The sequence below is a fragment of the Osmerus mordax genome, chromosome 7 (genome assembly GCF_038355195.1).
Source record: "Osmerus mordax isolate fOsmMor3 chromosome 7, fOsmMor3.pri, whole genome shotgun sequence".
Taxonomy (NCBI): Eukaryota; Metazoa; Chordata; class Actinopteri; order Osmeriformes; family Osmeridae; genus Osmerus; species Osmerus mordax.
The window spans coordinates 17,694,816-17,711,191 of NC_090056.1; the positions used below are offsets into that span (position 1 = coordinate 17,694,816).

The following is a 16,376-nucleotide window of genomic DNA, read 5'->3' on the forward strand; positions in this document are numbered from 1 at the left end:
TTATACGCACTAACGCAGTCCATTATTTCTGTCTCGCTGTCGTGCTAAGCTAGATAGACTGTCTTTCAAGCGCTGCTATATCCATTTGTCAACCAGCTGGCGGCTAGACAGTACACTGAAGATCTAGCTATAACTGACTGCTACGTCACTTACCGGTCAGTTCAAGGAGGTGACAGATCGTATCAAGTATCAGTCAGTAATCATTCACACAATTTTGTTCGATGGGATGTAGAATGTCAACATTTTATTGTGGCTTACATGTATTTCTGGAACTTAATATAGCAAACACCGATTGGAACAAATCTGATCAGGCAACAAAATATTCAGTGCATGTACCACATATTGTTTCCGAAAGAATAACAAATGACATCCTCGAAACGAGTTTAAACAAGTGCTCCACCACCTCATATTGAGCTCATGAGTAAATCAACCATATCTTGACTGAATTCATACTGCACGGATCCTGTGAGTGATAATTACACACAAACAGCATTTTTCTTTTAGTACAAAAAAAAAGCTTAATCGCAGCTTGTAAATGCTGAACGAGTTAAACTTGCAAATCCTTGGCATAGTGTTCCCAAAACCAAAAATGACAATGTCACATTTTCAACTGTCAAAAGGTTTCCAAGTCTCTTTCTCAATTTCAGCAACCAAGACCTTTGATTGATTTCAAAGCTTCACCCCCATACAAACCAAATTAATAATTTCTTCCTCCTCCTCCTCCACCTATCTCTCTTTCGTCTTTAATCAGACTTCTCCTTTTCTTTCATGTGAAGGAAGACTATGCTGAAGACAAAAAGGCCAGCCATCATGGAGAAGACACTGGCATAGTATGGATAGGCTGAGGGAATGAAGCGCTCGTACTGAGTGTGCTGCAACGGACGCACAGATACCTAGGGTCGAAAAAAAGATGGAACATTTGGTCAGAAAACTGGAAGTTATATCTTACATGTCTTATGACACTGCACTGCTGGTTCTGCTCGATGCCAGAGTTTTTTTTAAACACATAATTGGATCAGGAAAACAGCACAAGTTCAGCGGTCTGGTGCATTGTTAGGCAATCCCTTTTGACCCTCGCATTAACTTCATTATAATGTGTAATGCCTGGTGAATGTTTCATTTGACTGACTCACCTGAGTGGAGGAGTACAGGTGTGTGAAGCCTAGCCTGTTGTAGTCCACCTTGAACTGGAACACCCCATACACATCAGGAAGCTTGAACTGCACACTGTATTTTCCTCCTATTGGAAATACATTTACATTTAGCAGACGCTCTTATCCAGAGCGACTTACAGTAAGTACAGGGACATTCCCCCAAGGCAAGTAGGGTGAAGTGCCTTGCCCAAGGACACAACGTCATTTGGCACGGCCGGGAATCGAACTGGCAACCTTCAGATTAGTAGCCCAATTCCCTAACCGCTCAGCCAACTGACTCCCTATATTGCATCATTTAAGTAATATTGAGTACACTAGTATTGCTCTCACCATAACAGCGAGTTCTAACGAAACAAAATCAGTAAATTAGGTTGTGTCAATAATATAATTGTCCATACCATTTTTCTTTAGGTAGGTCCTGACAAATGGATCGATCCTCACAAATTCAAGCTGAATGTCATCACCGTCGAAGGGAACCCAGTGACCGTCAGACAGCATCTCAATAACAACACTGTACTCCTGTGTAGGAATAGGGAGTGCCATCATTGCCATGTTTTAGAAATTAAGTAAAACTCCATGTAGGGTGCCAAGAAATGTCTTCCACTGCCTATTAGGGTTGTCCCTGCATTGAAAAGGCTTAAGCGGCCCGACTTCTGTCTTCTAGTAGAAATCAGTGGATTTATTGCTTCAATTAGGGCATCCCACCAGTCCGTAGCGCTAGACTTTCGTTACATTTAGTCATTTAGCAGACACTCTTATCCAGAGCGACTTACAGTAACGGTTACGATATACGCGATAGACGAAGAAGACCAACCTAACGGAACGCTACCTTTCAGAGCTGGATACAATTTTAAAAGACGTGTCAATCAATTGCATTCAGTAAGCTGCTAACCAACAACAACAATAATTGTTAACAATACACCCCCCCCCCCCCCAGACTATTTTGGAGCCAAAAAAAACCCTGTGCTATATGAAAAGAAAACAAGCATGTTGGAACACCATCAAGGCTTAAGCGTCAGTTACAATGAGTTTCACTTCAATCAAGATGGATCATAGACATAAATATGCTCACCACAAGGTCAGTGATGGTGTACGCAGCCGGAGGACTGATTTCACCAACGGGATGATGGGAAACATCTCCCACCCTCAGAACCCCGGCCTCCTTAAACACCCACCTGGACAGGGCTTCTGCCAGCTCCATGTTCCCATTCTGAGCATGCCTAACACGGGACACCAGAAGTCAAGAGACCTGCTTACAATACTCTAGTACATCCTCTAGTCTAGTTCATACACTATAACATTTGTAAAAGTAAGCAATGTACCCCTGGGAGCCAGGTGTTGCCTTCTGCACAGCAGAGTTGAAGAAGGCGTCGCTGAAGAAGAGCATTGACCCGCTGAAGACGACTCTGGCGTTGTTCCTGGCCTGGAGCCCGGCGATCAGCAGCGTGTTCTTTCCAACAGCATGAGGGTACTGAAGACAAGTCAACAACAACGCTCAGAGATAAAGCTTCTTAAAGGCACTATGCAGACAAAGATTACTGACTTTTTGAGAGCAACATTTAAAAATATAAACTGAGGCTAATTTTACGATACCTGTGAGATTGGTCTGTCAGGGAAGTAGGAGTAGGAAGTGGAGGAGCCGGTTAGGATGTCCAGTACCAGAGGGTTTTCTGGATCTGCTACCATACTGGAGATGTAGGGAAGGGATGAACGGGTGGGTCAGCATCATTCAAATTCATATTACTTGTTCACCTATATCCCTGACGAACTGCAGGAACATTATCAACATCATACAATTTCCCAGTTTATGATAATGGACTTACCCAACCCCCTTAAAGAGAATGGGTTTCTCTGTAGCTTTGCCAACAATGGTGGAGGCTTTCAGTAGATTCTCTGGGTCAGCAACAATCAGGGTGTGCTAGGTGAAGTAAACAAAAAAACAAAAATATCCATACATTGTTTTTCCAAAAATGGGGATTCTGACACACATTTGAGTTTGTTTAAACATAAACTATTGAAACATTCCTACTTACATCACCGGGGTCTGACACATCATAGTTGTGGTGATCAATGACAGCAGTCTTCTCCTCATCAAACTCGATACCACACTCACTGCCCAGCTCTCTCAGTGGGTCACCTTTAATAAAGGAGTGGACGAAGCAGCAGCATTAAATTATATATACGCATTACACTAGCTGAGTCAAAATATAAGATTGATGAGTTAACAGTGAGTCTGTGGCTCTGCAAAAGGTACAGACAATGTGATTAAATATATGTAATGTTATCCATACTCTTACCGATATCAGAGCTGGCAGCAACAAGGACATTTCCTCCACCATCAATGAAGGCAGTGATGGTCTCAACATTGATATTGCCACCAAAGTCTGTAAGGAAAACGTGAGTAAGTATTGAGTGGCGTCTTAACTCCTGATTGGGTGAAATAGGGGAAACGTATTCATGCAAATAGTCCGTCAAATATTTGTAATACAAATTATTATTATTCTGGAACCATAAGTGTTGAGTCATATTAGGCATAAAAATGCAGAGGACTGAGTTTAAGACTGAAACATACCCTCAACTGATGGGGCGAAGATGACAAGGTGGTCGTAGAGAAACTGTCCGTATTTGATCAGAGAAAGGGACGAATCATCTGCGGTCTTGAAGGTTATATCAAATCCTCGGTCTAAAATGAGAAAAATAAATATAAGCTCTACTGTCATGTTAGTCAACAGCTACTTTGGCGACAGGATTTCATGGTCACTCAGTGTCCATTCTCTTATCTCTCCACCCTGTGTCTTGGAGGTGAAGAGGGAGGGAGAGCCAGTTAGGAAGCTAGCTAGCATTAGCATTGAGTTGTAAGCAAATGATACATGCACACGCTCTCGAGACAACGGAAGTACACTTACAATACTGATAATTAGATAGCCAGTTGCCGATATCATGTGAAACTGCTAAAAAAAAGTTGCATTAACTAGTGTGCTAACTAGAGCGGCTACTGTAGACTCACCTGCCAGACTGCGGAAGAAGATTGAATGGGTGTCTCGGATGTTCATGTTGTCCAGCAGAACAAGGGTCTTTCCGTCAGCCCATGCCGAATGCATCATCAATGATATCGACAGAAAGAAAATAACCCCATTTCCTAGCATTGTAGACTTTGTGTTGGCCATGCTAAAAGATCGTTTGTTGGACGATAGTGGACAAATAGACCGGATCGTTTGCATGACTGCTGTCAACGTCGCCATTTTCCTGCAGTAGAAGTAGACGTCAGCGTTAGTAGAAGGCTAACCTTCCGCCTCGTGATTCAGCCAATCACATACAAGAACGCGTCACCGAAGTACCCATGATGAAGTGAACAATCAAAAATGAATTTCTTTAAACATGGGAAATAATTCTAAGTACAAAACAAAATAGGAGAGATTAAACTGATTTGATAAATTACACAATGTACTCTCAATCCATTGTTATTTAATCTTTATTGATCTCCGTGTTAGATGAAACATTTTTGTTCTATCATAAATATTTTATTTTCAACACAGGACCTACTAAATGTTATCTTTTAAAATTAGTTGACTGACGGAAACATACCTGCATAAACGGAAGCATACAGGACGGACCCTGTATTTGTTAGTGTACCCTAAAGTACCCTGTCCTTTCCAGAACATTTAACTGAAACCTCTCCATGCTTATGACGTTAACAGTAAATCTGCGATTCATACTTTTCCTCGTTCCCCTTCACATCGACAAACGAAAACAACACTCCCATATTTTAACAGAGGAGGACAAACATCAACATGCACAACATTTAAAAATGTTTCCCGTGGACGTATCACTGAGAGCCAGCGCCCAACTCACTGAGCCCACACATCAGTATTGTATCTGTACACTGTGCTTTTAATGAAAATATTTTAACTAAGTATACCAAAATACTGTAAGTGGAAAATAATGCACACTGCATCTCAGTAGGGCAATTTGTTTATCTAACACACAAACTAAAGTATCTGTGGTTTTACTAAGGAAAGCTCACAGACGTGTAAAATCTACAGGTTGTCCATGAATACCAAGCCTAAAGATTGTCGACATAATGAGGATAACCCAGTTCATTACTTCCATTTATACATCTTGCATACTGTGCAAATCTACCTTTGCATGTTTACAGGCTACTGCTGACATTTCTAGATTCTAGAATAAAAGAGCAAAACTGTCAGCATCAAGACTTTTTTTTTCCTTTATAAATGAAAGGTGATCTCATTAATATGCCCAAATCTGCCCAAGAGTTGTCTTTGTGTGTTTGGCAGGGGGCTGGAGTTTTTGGTTGACCAAGTGACCTGACCACAAAAACTCTGAGCCCTTATCATAGATCCCCTGTACTTCTATTAGTAACTACGGCGGACTACTTCTAATTCTTTCCCACGTCAAATTTTTACTCCTCTGCTAACCTAATCCTGACAATCCATCTCTTCTCCTTCTCCACTGTCAATGGTCTCATTCTTCACCTCTGACAAGGTGTCAGCTTGGGCCACCTCTTCTCCCTCCCCACCTCCCTCTTCTCCCTCCTCCTGTGTCTCTTCCACACCCTCGCTTTCTTTCCCCTCTCCCTCTGCATCCTGGGTGCGGAAGATGAGCTCCCCCCCCTGGATGACTTGCTCGGTGGTGGGTTGCCAGGTTGTGGTCGTATCCCCCTCAGTGGTGGCGGTGGTGGTGTACTGGTAGAAGTCAGAGTCAGCCTGGAACATGACCAGGGCCTGTGCTGTGTGGATGCGTACATGCTGGGCTAATGAGCTGGCATCCAGAAACTTGTCACCACACGAGTCACAGGCATACAGGATCTGGGTGTTGGGGTCTGGGAGGAGGAAAGTGGGGGGTCATGTAGAAGTGAATCATACAGAAGGAACAACTGTGATTTTTATTGAGAAACTTTATAGAAGCAGAGCGAGTACTACGCTACTGTTAAATTTATAGCTGCCTTACTTACCCGCCTCTTGCACCTTCTCAACAGCTTTGGTGATTTCTGCCTTCAGTGCCTCTGTGTCGTCCGCCGAAACATCTGCAGCCATTGGTACCACTGGAAACACAGATGAAACCATGACAACACATACCCAGATGAGATTAGGTGGCCCAGTCCTTCTTCTGTCCTACACTACCCAGAATGCTCTCTGACCTGTCAGCTGGGCCACAGCACTAACGGCGAGTGCCTCTGTCGCCAGGGTGACAATGTCCTCGGTTGTGACGGTGACGATGTTGATCTCGCTGTCAGAGGTAGACATGCCTGGGTAGCTGTCGCCCCCATCGTCACTGTCTCCCCCGGCAACCACCAGGCGCTTCATTCCGGCCTTGCCCTGGTGGACGGTCTTCACGTGGGAGCGCAGGTTGTCAACGCGGTTGAAACCACGACCACACTTGTCACACAGGAACGGTTTCTCTCCTTGGGGACATCATGGAGGAAGATCAAAAAAAAAGGCCCGGATGATAAATTAATTACTAAAATCAATTTAGGGGGAATGCAGTGCATGCAGAAGTGACTAATTTCCTATATTCCTGCAGTACCTGTGTGAATGATGATATGCTTGGAGAGATCACCAACGTTGACAAAAGCCTTGTTGCACATGTGACACTTGTGTGGTCGGATGTTATCATGGTGGCGGATGTGATTGGCCAGCTGACTGGACTGGACAAACCTATGTTTTGAGAGATCAAAATAAGCTACTTACGCCACAAAATGTACATGTATTGTAATATAGTGTATTGCATGTATGTTTCTACATTCTCCAGTGCATTTCTTTAGATTTCTACTAATACACTAAAAGCTGTATTTGATTTAAAGCATATGCTTTCATATAACATCTATATTATATATTTAGTCATTTAGCAGATGCGACTTACAGTAATTACAGGGACATTCCCCAGAGGTAAGCAGGGTGAAGTGCCTTGCCCAAGGACACAACGTCATTTGGCACGGCCATCAACTTTCTGATTAATAGCCCAAGTCCCTAACCGCTCAGCCACCTGACTCCCGTCATAACAAGGTTTGTTTGGGATCCAGGGTTGTACCTTTTGCCACAGCGATCACAGACGTATGGCTTCTCTCCAGTGTGCTGGCGGACGTGGGCGATCAGGGAGCTGGCCTGGGTGAAACCCTTCCCACAAATCAGACACAGGCAGGGCTTCTCTCCTGCAACACACACACAACACTGAGGTAGATACTTCCTGGTCTCAACATGCACAAAGGTATTTCAAAAGCCACTCCCAAATGATGTGACATTGCCGGTTAGCAGATCTGTTCAGCGAGTCTACCTGTGTGTATGCGTTCGTGCCTCTGCAGTGCCCCTGGGTCAGCGAAAGCCCTCTGACAGTGCATGCATATGTAAGGCTTCTCCCCGCTATGCACGCGCAGGTGTCTCTTCAGGTTCCCTGTAACCACAGACTCCACAGTCAAATACCCAAACCGAACCCCATAAGTCAACAACAAACGATCAAAAACTGCGGTTACATTAACGAAGAAAATAGACAAAACAACAGAAACACATGGAAGAAGTGAATCTAGTCTTTCCTCACCTGAAGTGGTGAACTGTTTACCACATTCTTTGCATTTCAGTGGACCGTCTGTGATATGGATCTTCAAGTGAGCCTTTAGATTCCCCATCTGCATGGGCAGCAAAACAGACCAAGCATGTCATATCCTGTACACGCTGACCAATCAGTAAAACTCAAAGTCGAGTACCCCAAATCCCATTTGTAGCCACACTTAAACACATTAATTAGGAGCTCCCCAATTAAAATAAACGTGAACCAAAAACATTGCCTCGCTTGCTGATCAATTTAGAGCCTCTGTCCTCATGACCAGTTAGCATCTCCTGACCTGGTTGAAGCGCTTTTCACAGTGAGGACACTTGTGCCCTTTGTCTGCATCGTGCGTCTCCAGGTGTCGCATCTTGGCCGTGGGGTCGGAGAAGGCTCTGTCGCAGTAGTCGCACTGGTACGGCTTCTCGCCGCTGTGCACCAGCTGGTGGCGTTTGAGGTTACCGGACGTTGTGAAGAGCTTGCCGCAGTCCTCGCAGCTGTAGCGGGCTTCCCCCGTGTGGCGCTTCCTGTGCAGGTTGAGCAGGCTGATCTGGCGGTAGCTTTTCCCACACGTGGAACAGCAGTACGGTTTCAGAGGGCTGCCAGGAGAGCGTAAACAGGTCAGGAGCGTAGGTTTAAATATATGCACATTATATGTAATTATATGTGTATTATTATTCTATGCACCCCACACACACTTTTTATCAAGAAAATAATATTTCACGTCTGCATCCTCAGTTCAAAAAAGCTGTCCCCCCTACATTTGAAAACAAACCTACGCCCCTGGAGAGGGAAGATTCAACAAGGATTCAAAACACTGTTCTGGTGCGGGGATGCTCGCTCATCCAGGAGCTCACTCAGACAGACCTGTGTGTCTTCTCGTGGGCCTTGCAGGCTGCCGGGTCAGAGAAAGCCTTGTGGCAGTCCCTGCAGCTGAAGGGCTTCTCTCCTGTGTGGATACGGATGTGTCTCTTGAAGTTCCCGGTGTGTGTGAACTTCTTCCCACAGTCCTGGAATAGATCAGTGGCTATTTATACATTTTAAACGCACATTTTCCATCTACAGTGTATGAGATTTGTAAAAAATGAATACATAAATAAATAAAATGAAAATACTTGGGAGTCCTTCGGGTATAAACAAGAGTTTTCAGGGGTGAACAGGAGTTTTGTGAAATGTGCAGATTTTTGATGGGAACATGGAGGTGTGTTGACGGGACACCCAGGGTTTCCATACTGGACACTCACCTCACACTTGTGGGTCACTGAGCCGTAGGACCGAGACTCTGTTCGGTCGTTGATCGCCCCGGAGCGCGTCTGCCTCCCCTCTCTTCCACTCTCTGTGTCGTCTTCCTCCATCTGGCTGTCCTCCTCCTCCTCCTCCTCTCCTTCTTCTTCCTCCTCTCCTCCAGCCTCCCTCTCCTCCTCCCCTCCTTCCACCTCCTCCTGATCCTTCTCTCTCTTCTCCTCGTTGGCAGACTTCGGCACGCTACCTTCGTCCGAGTCATCTGGGAACGGGACACAGTGAAGACATACATCGCTCACTTGCCTTGGGAGTGCATAGATGGATTGGAGAACAGTTTGCTGGTCGTGGTAGCATACAGTATGCAGCTCTATAGGGCCCAGTATTCCATGTCCCAGTACAGGTGCATGATTACATTACATTTACATTTAGTCATTTAGCAGACGCTCTTATCCAGAGCCACTTACAATAAGTACAGGGACATTCCCCCCAACACAAGTAGGGTGAAGTGCCTTGCCCAAGTGACAATGACACAACGTCATTAGGCACAGCCAGGAATCGAACCGGCAACCTTCTGATTAATAGCCCGATTCCCTAACCGCTCAGCCATCTGACCCCCATGATGCTGAAGGTGGTTACCTGGGGGGTAGTTCCGTCTCGGGGCTCTCCTGGTTCTCCGCCTCCTCATGCTCATGTACGATCTGCCTGCTGAAGACTTGAACGGGGACTCTGTAAAAACACAGAACACTTCTTATAAGCCCTCTATAAAACACACAGGGAGTTTATAATGGTCAGACTGGGTCAACTGGGCCAATCGACATCATGACGATAATACATCGGACTGACTGGGGGTGTAGTCTGCATCCGAGGGGTCGTCCTGAAAGGGCGCGTCTTTGGCTACACTCTCATCCTCCAGGTCCACTTTCTCAACCGACGTTTTCTTCGGTGTCGTGTGCGAGGCGTTCTTAGGGGGTCTTCCTCTGCCTGGGGCTGGTTTGTCTGCGGTCTTACTGACTGTTTCTTGGACATTTGCGGCGGTCTCTTTGGGATCCTCCTCAATGACGTCTGACCCTTCCTGCTCCAAAGAGGTGCTTGGAGTCTCGTCGTCAAGGGGACCCATCTCTGGAGGTGGTTCTTTGGATTTCGGATCTGTTTCCTCTGGTCTGTCTGTTTCAACAGAGATGAACGGGAGGAATAATAAGAATGTTTTGTTTCATTTCATTTTAATGTTAAACTGTTTATCAAATGTTTGTATATTGATTTGAGATCAATCGGGGATGTGTGTACTTACGGGTGCAGTCTAGTGGTGTGGCTGATGTTGAGGAGGCGACTGACTGGTAAGCAGAGCAGGCGTTGACAATCTCCTGCATCTGGAGAAAACTGGCGACCGCAAACACGTCTTCCACATTCTGGGGGCTTATACTCAGTTTGGCTGTGTACATGAACTCCAGGACTTGGCCCAAACCTGAAGAAAAGAAGCTAATCTGTGAGATGGGATATCCTCTGTAGGATTCAGAAAATGATTGGACACATGAACCATCTGGATTGACCTAGGCAATATCATAGATAATAAAAAAGCTCTCACCTGCAGCATTACTGATATCCAAATGCACCACGTCTTTCTGGTCCAGGAACAGCGTACGAAAGTAGGCGCTGCAGGCGGCGAGAACAGCCTTGTGGGCTTTAAAGTCCACTCCATCTACCACAAAGGTACAGTCACACAACAGACCCAACTGACGCTGGTGGTTAAGTTGCTCCAGGACTTTCGAGCTGTGCCAGGGAAAGTCCATCTTGGAGATGACATGTGGTACCAGTAGATCGGGTCCGGCAAACCTGCTTCGGCTTTAATGAGCTGGAAACTAAAATTACAACAAACAATAAAAACAAGAGATATGTAAACAGAATCGGATAAATAACTTAATAACATGCGCGTTTCAATTATTATATACAAGGCATATTGACTTTTACATTTCATTGAGAGTAATAAAAAGCACTAAGAAGTGTAAAACATTCTCAGCAGACTTGACTCACAACTGAATGACATTATGACAAACAAGACTGCTCTTCATTTAAAAGAGAAACAAAGACTATGTCCGCGTAATAGTATATTTGGTCGAACGAACAATCATGAAAGCCATAATTTTTATGAATTAAATTGAGAAAGTTTAGTTTGACGATGCCTCCGATTGATTATCAATCCTCTATCCTTGTGCCTTTGCTATCAGGGATTAATTCAGCTTGCCTAGACATGCATGTTATGAACCAACAAGATGGCGTTTTGCTTGAAGGCCTTTCTTTTTACTCGTCCTTTCCGATCCTAGTCCTGTGTGTAACTACGCACGCCATAATCTGCGACGAAAACGCTGGAATTACCTCTTACGAAACGTTACCTTTTCTGCTTCAATAGCTTGTTGTGTTCTCTTTCAAAGTATTTTCCAAAAGTCTCCAGGCTGAATGCGTTCAATCGAGTTTTTCGGCGATCGATCCAGTTCTACAGACTCGATTCACCGCCATCTTCCACTCTCTGATCGATTGATAGTGGCCGGGTGGATGGTTTACATAATGCACATGCGTAGTTCAAGCTCGCGGTCAGTTGAAATTTACCACGCGGTGGCGCAACACACCAACTTTTGTATCTCTACCACCAAGAACTGGCAACAAGTCCACCTTGTATATGGCAACAGAAAAGTGTAATTAGCTTGTTAGTTGTTACAGTATACGTACAATGCAGTAATATACGAGGTAGTCAGACTATGAATAAAGTATTTGTTGACTTAACTTTTTAAAGATGTTTATTTTATTGTAAATATTTATGTCATACGGTTTTGGGTGATGTGGTTTCACACTGGATTGACATTAGGTACTATTACTTAAATATTGGCAACATTTCTGCAGTGTTGTCAATACATAAGTCATAGTACTTGAGATTTCACGTTATATTAAAATAATTGTGTTCTAAGACATTCAGTACATTATTAATAAATGAGACTTTCATCCTTAATATTGGAATATTATCCGTGATCAAACCTGCAATTTTATTATCATGATTAGGGAAAAATAACAGAAATTGATACACACAATTTTTTTAAATTGTCAAAACAGGCAACATTTATTCACACTTAAATGTACAATAATTCATCATTATACAGAGAGTTGAGTAAAACCAACTGTTCACAAAATGACTGAGTCAACAAGAAATTGTGGTAAGTACTCTCTTAATATCGCAAACTAATTATTCAAACAGGAGGTGTGAGTGCATGTGTGGTGATATTGATGTGAAGTTGCACTAATGACAAATTCATTGTGAATATTAATTTAATTAATAGTAAGTGGTAGCCTATAATGCGAGGCTAGTCTTCGAACTGCAAGAAAGCCACATAATGTGTCGAAAGTTGGCATTATTTGTGAAGGAATCCAGGAAGTAGCTAACAACATACAGGGACAAAGGGAGTTAAACGAGAGCTGGGCTATATCTTGATCTCAGTGCGGAAGGTCTGAGCGAGCTCATGTTTGGAAGGGTTCCTGCGAGCCCTAACTGTCAGTGCTCCCTCTGCCTCCAGGGATGATGTCACTGAGGTGGGGTCAACATCCTCTGGCAGTTGACACTTGTGGGTGAACGTGTTCATCACTGTACCATCAGCTGCCAACTGTAAAAAAAAGAAAGCAAAATCAAATAAAGATGAAAAAGTCAGAAGAAATATTTCAAAATCACAGTGAATTTAACTTTGAGTCACAAACCGAAACTCTCAACCAGATGAGACTGGATCGAACTTTAAGCAATGTCAAAAGGTGTTATCAAGCCAGGTTTGATCAATAAAGTTTTGGGTGAATTCAACTTTTTCACCTTCTCTGCCCGGACTTCAATCTGGTTGTTGGAGGTGGTGACGATGACATCTTCGGGGGAGAAGTCTTGGACGTCCACTGTGAACTGGTATGTGTCACCAAGGGTCTTGATGTTCCCTGGTGCCCCTGGTCGACCTGGAAACAAAACAGGATACAAGTTTATTCACCATTGAATGAACTCTCCAGTTCTGCAGAGACACAAACACAGTATATCTACAAATAGGCTCTGACCCATATCCTTTCCCCTTGTAATAAAAGCCAATATTAAAATTAAAAAGACCTACGTCTTGTGAAAGCCATTCTGATCCATTCTCAGAGCTACACATAATACATAAATTCTATATGGACTGTATGAGCACATGGATGACTTCACACTGGAATGGAACAACCTGGGCTTCAGCTCAACACACTTTGGCTAAATGACGCCACAGATGTACCAGTATGTGTGTGTCTGCGTGTGTGTATCCTGTTGCCCGGCAACCGTCTGGCCCACCCTCTCCAAGGCGTCATCCCAGTCATTCTCTGTGCGTGAGCTCACAACACTGGCAGTGGCTGGAGCATTCCTCGGCGTGTGTGTACACCCTCCCCTCCTCCCTCCCAGTCTGTCCCCCAACCCAGCACCTTCTACACAACCCCCACCCCCATGCCATGGGCACACACAAGCATACCAGTAGCAGTACCAGAATACCCTGCTCTGCCTTAATGCTATCCACCCCTACCCTCTCTCTCCCTCTCTCTCACACACACACAGACACACTGCCCTACCCAGACCCTGCTGAGAAGTCACAGGGTCAGACACATGGGAGTAAATGTATTCAGTAGCTTGAAGGGAGTTCATAAGGCAAACTTATAGTCATGCACAACACGTAGACATGTAAACAGATAGGGCAGTGCACCCATGTATTCACACAGCATTCTCAACATACTGTATACTCTATTTATGCATCGACTGTATTGTCCTTTTTAGACCGGTTAGACCAGGGGTGTCAAATCCTGGTCCTCAGGGGCCGCTTTCCTGTATGTTTTAAATGTTTCCCTGCTCCATTACACCTGATTCAAATTAATGGGTTGTTATTAAGCTCTGTGGAAGCCTGATAACGACCATTCATTTGAATCAGGTGTTTTGGAGCAGGGAAACATCCAAAACATACAGTACAGCGGCCCTCGAGGACCAGGATTCGACACCCCTGGGTTAGACCATGAACATCACCATCATCACAAACAGTGGGATCTATACAGGTGGTCCATAATATACCAGTGTCTGTGAGAATCAACTCACTGGGAAATCCCAAGGCATCATTTCCAGGTCGCATGAAAGATCCAAAGTCCTCCGCAAAAAGTCCCCTGCTCTTCTCCATGTAGGGGTTGGTGGAGGAGGAAGAGGAGGAAGACGTTTGGTGGAAACTGCGCTCCGATCGGTAAGCAGAGCTGTTGGTCCCACTCATGGATGTCTTGGTGTGCCGTAGAGAGAGAGAGACAGAGAGGGAGAGAGAGAGACAGAGAGAGAGAAAGAGAGACAAAGAGAGAATGAGCGAGGGAGAGAGAGACAGAGAGAGAGAGCGAGGGAGAGAGAGAGACAGAGAGAGAGAGCGAGGGAGAGAGACAGAGACAGAGAGGGAGAGGGAGAAGAGGAACTCTTGTTTTGTCTTTCTCACCGGCCCAGTCCCACTCTGGTTGGTTGTAAACGGGAGACAGATCTGACGATGTGTTTCCCCCTTCTCTTCTTTTACTTCACCACACTGAGTTAAATGTGTGCCGCGTTATCCAGTAAGATGTTTTGTCTGTCTTGCATCTGTTTGTCTGTTTTCCCTCAGTGTGTGTGTGTCTGACAAATGAAAACCAGTGTCCAGAAGCAAAGCCACTGTCACAGAGCTCTTATAGTGTGTGTTTAAAGGCTGGGGGGAAGGAGGGGGGGGGGGGGGGGGGGGTCACCACTCAAAAGCATAACAGTGGGCTATATTTATAATTGTGTGTGGGGGGGGTTGTGGTTGGAAAAGTTTTGCGTGATGAGGGCTCAAAGTTAAGCGAGGAAGAGAGGAAAGAGAGAGAGCGAGACAGAGAGAGAGAGTTGTTAGCATTCCAGACTTCCCCTCTGAAAAAGATTTTCACCTTTTTTTCTTTCCTCGCTGTCTGTTTTTATCCTCCCTGTTTGCTATACAATATTTATAATTATTTTGTAAAAGTACAAATGGAAAATAATGATTTGTTGCCTTGAATAAATCAACATTACAACAGGATCTGTTTAATCTCTAAAAACACATCTTCAATAAGATCTTCAACATGGAAAGAATCTGACTTGAAACTAGGCTGTTGGTTAGACGACTATGGTTTGACCTGGCCGTCAATGACATTGGTTGTGAGGATCTCGTGTCTAATAATACCAATAGGCAGGACAGAGCATCCATGTAGAATGTTCTCCTGTCAGTCTTCCTGAGCTCATAGTCAAAGATAGTCATCTGGTGATGATGCCACACAATGAACCAACAATGTACCATGACACCACAATTTTTATTGTACGATTCACAGATAAACAGCTTTCTTTTTCACTTTTAAGGACAGAATAAGGGGTTTCCAATTACCCAGCACAGGGTGACACATCCTATCCCACCCTATCTGTACAATCAGAAAAGTCCTCTGCTAATCGTCTAAATCCAGCCCAGCAACTCACCAGCTTCCTGACAGACAGCAGAGCAGTCTCTGGGCTGTCAGCAGCCCAGAGAGCTGTCTGAGTAAACTTCTATTCTAGAAAGATAGAGTAAGAGAGAGAGGGGGGAGAGAGACATAAAGATAGAGTAAGAGAGAGAGGGGGGGAGTAAGAGAGAGAGGGGGGGGGGGAGAGAGACATAAAGATAGAGTAAGAGAGAGAGGGGGGGGAGACAGAGTGAGACATGAAAATAAAGAGCAGCGTGGGCCGATTTGGGAAAAGAAATGGGCAGATAAAGGTCAGCAGTGAGAAGAACTAAAGACTAAAGAAGTGTGTGTGTGTGTGTGTGTGTGTGTGTGTGTGTGTGTGTGTGTGAACTTGCTGTGTTCCATGCAAGTTCCCAACAGGGACTGTTCTGGGACACTGAGAGAGTACACATTAAAAATGAATCCGATACACAGTGTACCAGTAATCCCTGTCTCTATCAGTGACATTGAGTCACCTCTGCAAGGGTTACAGGCGCCATTTGCTCTGACCAGCACAAGTGCATGTAGCTTGGCTTAATATGGACAGTGGCACATTCCAGACAACAGGGGTTTAAGATAGTGGGATTGAACCATGATGCACACAGTACACACTATCATATGCACAAGGGCTCAAGCACACTTGCCGCTCACACAAACACACAGAACACACACACACTAATACCCCTCCTATTACTGGCCATGTGGCAATGTTTGCTACATCTGCCATGTTACATGATGTGCTCCATCTGTCTGTTCCACCGGGATGGGTTTCTGGGTGGAGGAAAGCAGGAAGACAACATCAAATCCTCACGAATATCATGTTGTCTCACGTATTCTGCAATGTTCTCTGAGCTCTGTACCTAATGATAATGGTTAGGGTTACCCCTGGGTTAACTGATAAAAGATTACATG

At 44.5% G+C, this 16,376-nt stretch overlaps 3 protein-coding genes across 5 annotated transcripts; all 3 read right to left on the bottom strand.

The window, feature by feature from the left end:
- Positions 1 to 224: 224 nt before the first annotated feature.
- Positions 225 to 4,417, bottom strand: ddost (dolichyl-diphosphooligosaccharide--protein glycosyltransferase subunit (non-catalytic)). The gene is made up of 11 exons (XM_067239660.1): positions 4,162 to 4,417; positions 3,727 to 3,837; positions 3,452 to 3,538; positions 3,188 to 3,291; positions 2,978 to 3,072; positions 2,748 to 2,841; positions 2,477 to 2,625; positions 2,227 to 2,374; positions 1,553 to 1,673; positions 1,134 to 1,240; positions 225 to 893 (listed from the first exon to the last, which is right to left on the bottom strand). The coding sequence occupies exons 1-11, from the start codon at positions 4,394 to 4,396 to the stop codon at positions 744 to 746; spliced, it is 1,401 nt and encodes a 466-aa protein (XP_067095761.1). The 5' UTR covers positions 4,397 to 4,417; the 3' UTR covers positions 225 to 743.
- Positions 4,418 to 4,610: 193 nt separating this feature from the next.
- zbtb17 (zinc finger and BTB domain containing 17) lies at positions 4,611 to 11,477 on the bottom strand. 2 transcript variants are annotated; one of them, XM_067240610.1, is made up of 15 exons: positions 11,342 to 11,477; positions 10,537 to 10,810; positions 10,243 to 10,416; positions 9,798 to 10,118; positions 9,591 to 9,680; positions 8,957 to 9,216; positions 8,580 to 8,722; positions 8,011 to 8,311; positions 7,707 to 7,794; positions 7,446 to 7,562; positions 7,203 to 7,323; positions 6,699 to 6,829; positions 6,313 to 6,576; positions 6,127 to 6,216; positions 4,611 to 5,994 (listed from the first exon to the last, which is right to left on the bottom strand). In XM_067240610.1, the coding sequence occupies exons 2-15, from the start codon at positions 10,739 to 10,741 to the stop codon at positions 5,591 to 5,593; spliced, it is 2,709 nt and encodes a 902-aa protein (XP_067096711.1). In that variant the 5' UTR covers positions 10,742 to 10,810; positions 11,342 to 11,477; the 3' UTR covers positions 4,611 to 5,590. The 2 variants fall into 2 exon arrangements, with proteins under 2 accessions (XP_067096711.1, XP_067096712.1); XM_067240611.1 differs by having other exon boundaries at positions 11,325 to 11,440.
- A 498-nt stretch (positions 11,478 to 11,975) lies between these two features.
- Positions 11,976 to 14,633, bottom strand: hspb7 (heat shock protein family, member 7 (cardiovascular)). Of its 2 annotated transcripts, none has more exons than XM_067240198.1 (3): positions 14,050 to 14,633; positions 12,796 to 12,929; positions 11,976 to 12,598 (listed from the first exon to the last, which is right to left on the bottom strand). In XM_067240198.1, the coding sequence occupies exons 1-3, from the start codon at positions 14,237 to 14,239 to the stop codon at positions 12,419 to 12,421; spliced, it is 504 nt and encodes a 167-aa protein (XP_067096299.1). In that variant the 5' UTR covers positions 14,240 to 14,633; the 3' UTR covers positions 11,976 to 12,418. The 2 variants fall into 2 exon arrangements, with proteins under 2 accessions (XP_067096299.1, XP_067096300.1); XM_067240199.1 differs by having other exon boundaries at positions 11,978 to 12,598; positions 14,074 to 14,629.
- Between the last annotated feature and the right edge of the window lie 1,743 nt (positions 14,634 to 16,376).

Coding starts and splice junctions, on each gene's coding strand:
- ddost (XM_067239660.1), bottom strand. CDS start 4,396: ATGGCGACGTTGACAGCAGTCATGCAAACGATCCGGTCTATTTGTCCA. Junction 3,292..3,451: donor TGCTGCCAGCTCTGATATCG/GTAAGAGTATGG, acceptor CCTTTATTAAAG/GTGACCCACTGAGAGAGCTG. Junction 2,626..2,747: donor CTGACAGACCAATCTCACAG/GTATCGTAAAAT, acceptor ACTTGTCTTCAG/TACCCTCATGCTGTTGGAAA.
- zbtb17 (XM_067240610.1), bottom strand. CDS start 10,741: ATGGACTTTCCCTGGCACAGCTCGAAAGTCCTGGAGCAACTTAACCAC. Junction 10,119..10,242: donor CACACCACTAGACTGCACCC/GTAAGTACACAC, acceptor CTGTTGAAACAG/ACAGACCAGAGGAAACAGAT. Junction 7,795..8,010: donor GTGAAAAGCGCTTCAACCAG/GTCAGGAGATGC, acceptor CTGCCCATGCAG/ATGGGGAATCTAAAGGCTCA.
- hspb7 (XM_067240198.1), bottom strand. CDS start 14,239: ATGAGTGGGACCAACAGCTCTGCTTACCGATCGGAGCGCAGTTTCCAC. Junction 12,930..14,049: donor GTTGATTCTCACAGACACTG/GTATATTATGGA, acceptor TTTTGTTTCCAG/GTCGACCAGGGGCACCAGGG. Junction 12,599..12,795: donor TTGAAGTCCGGGCAGAGAAG/GTGAAAAAGTTG, acceptor TTTTTTTTACAG/TTGGCAGCTGATGGTACAGT.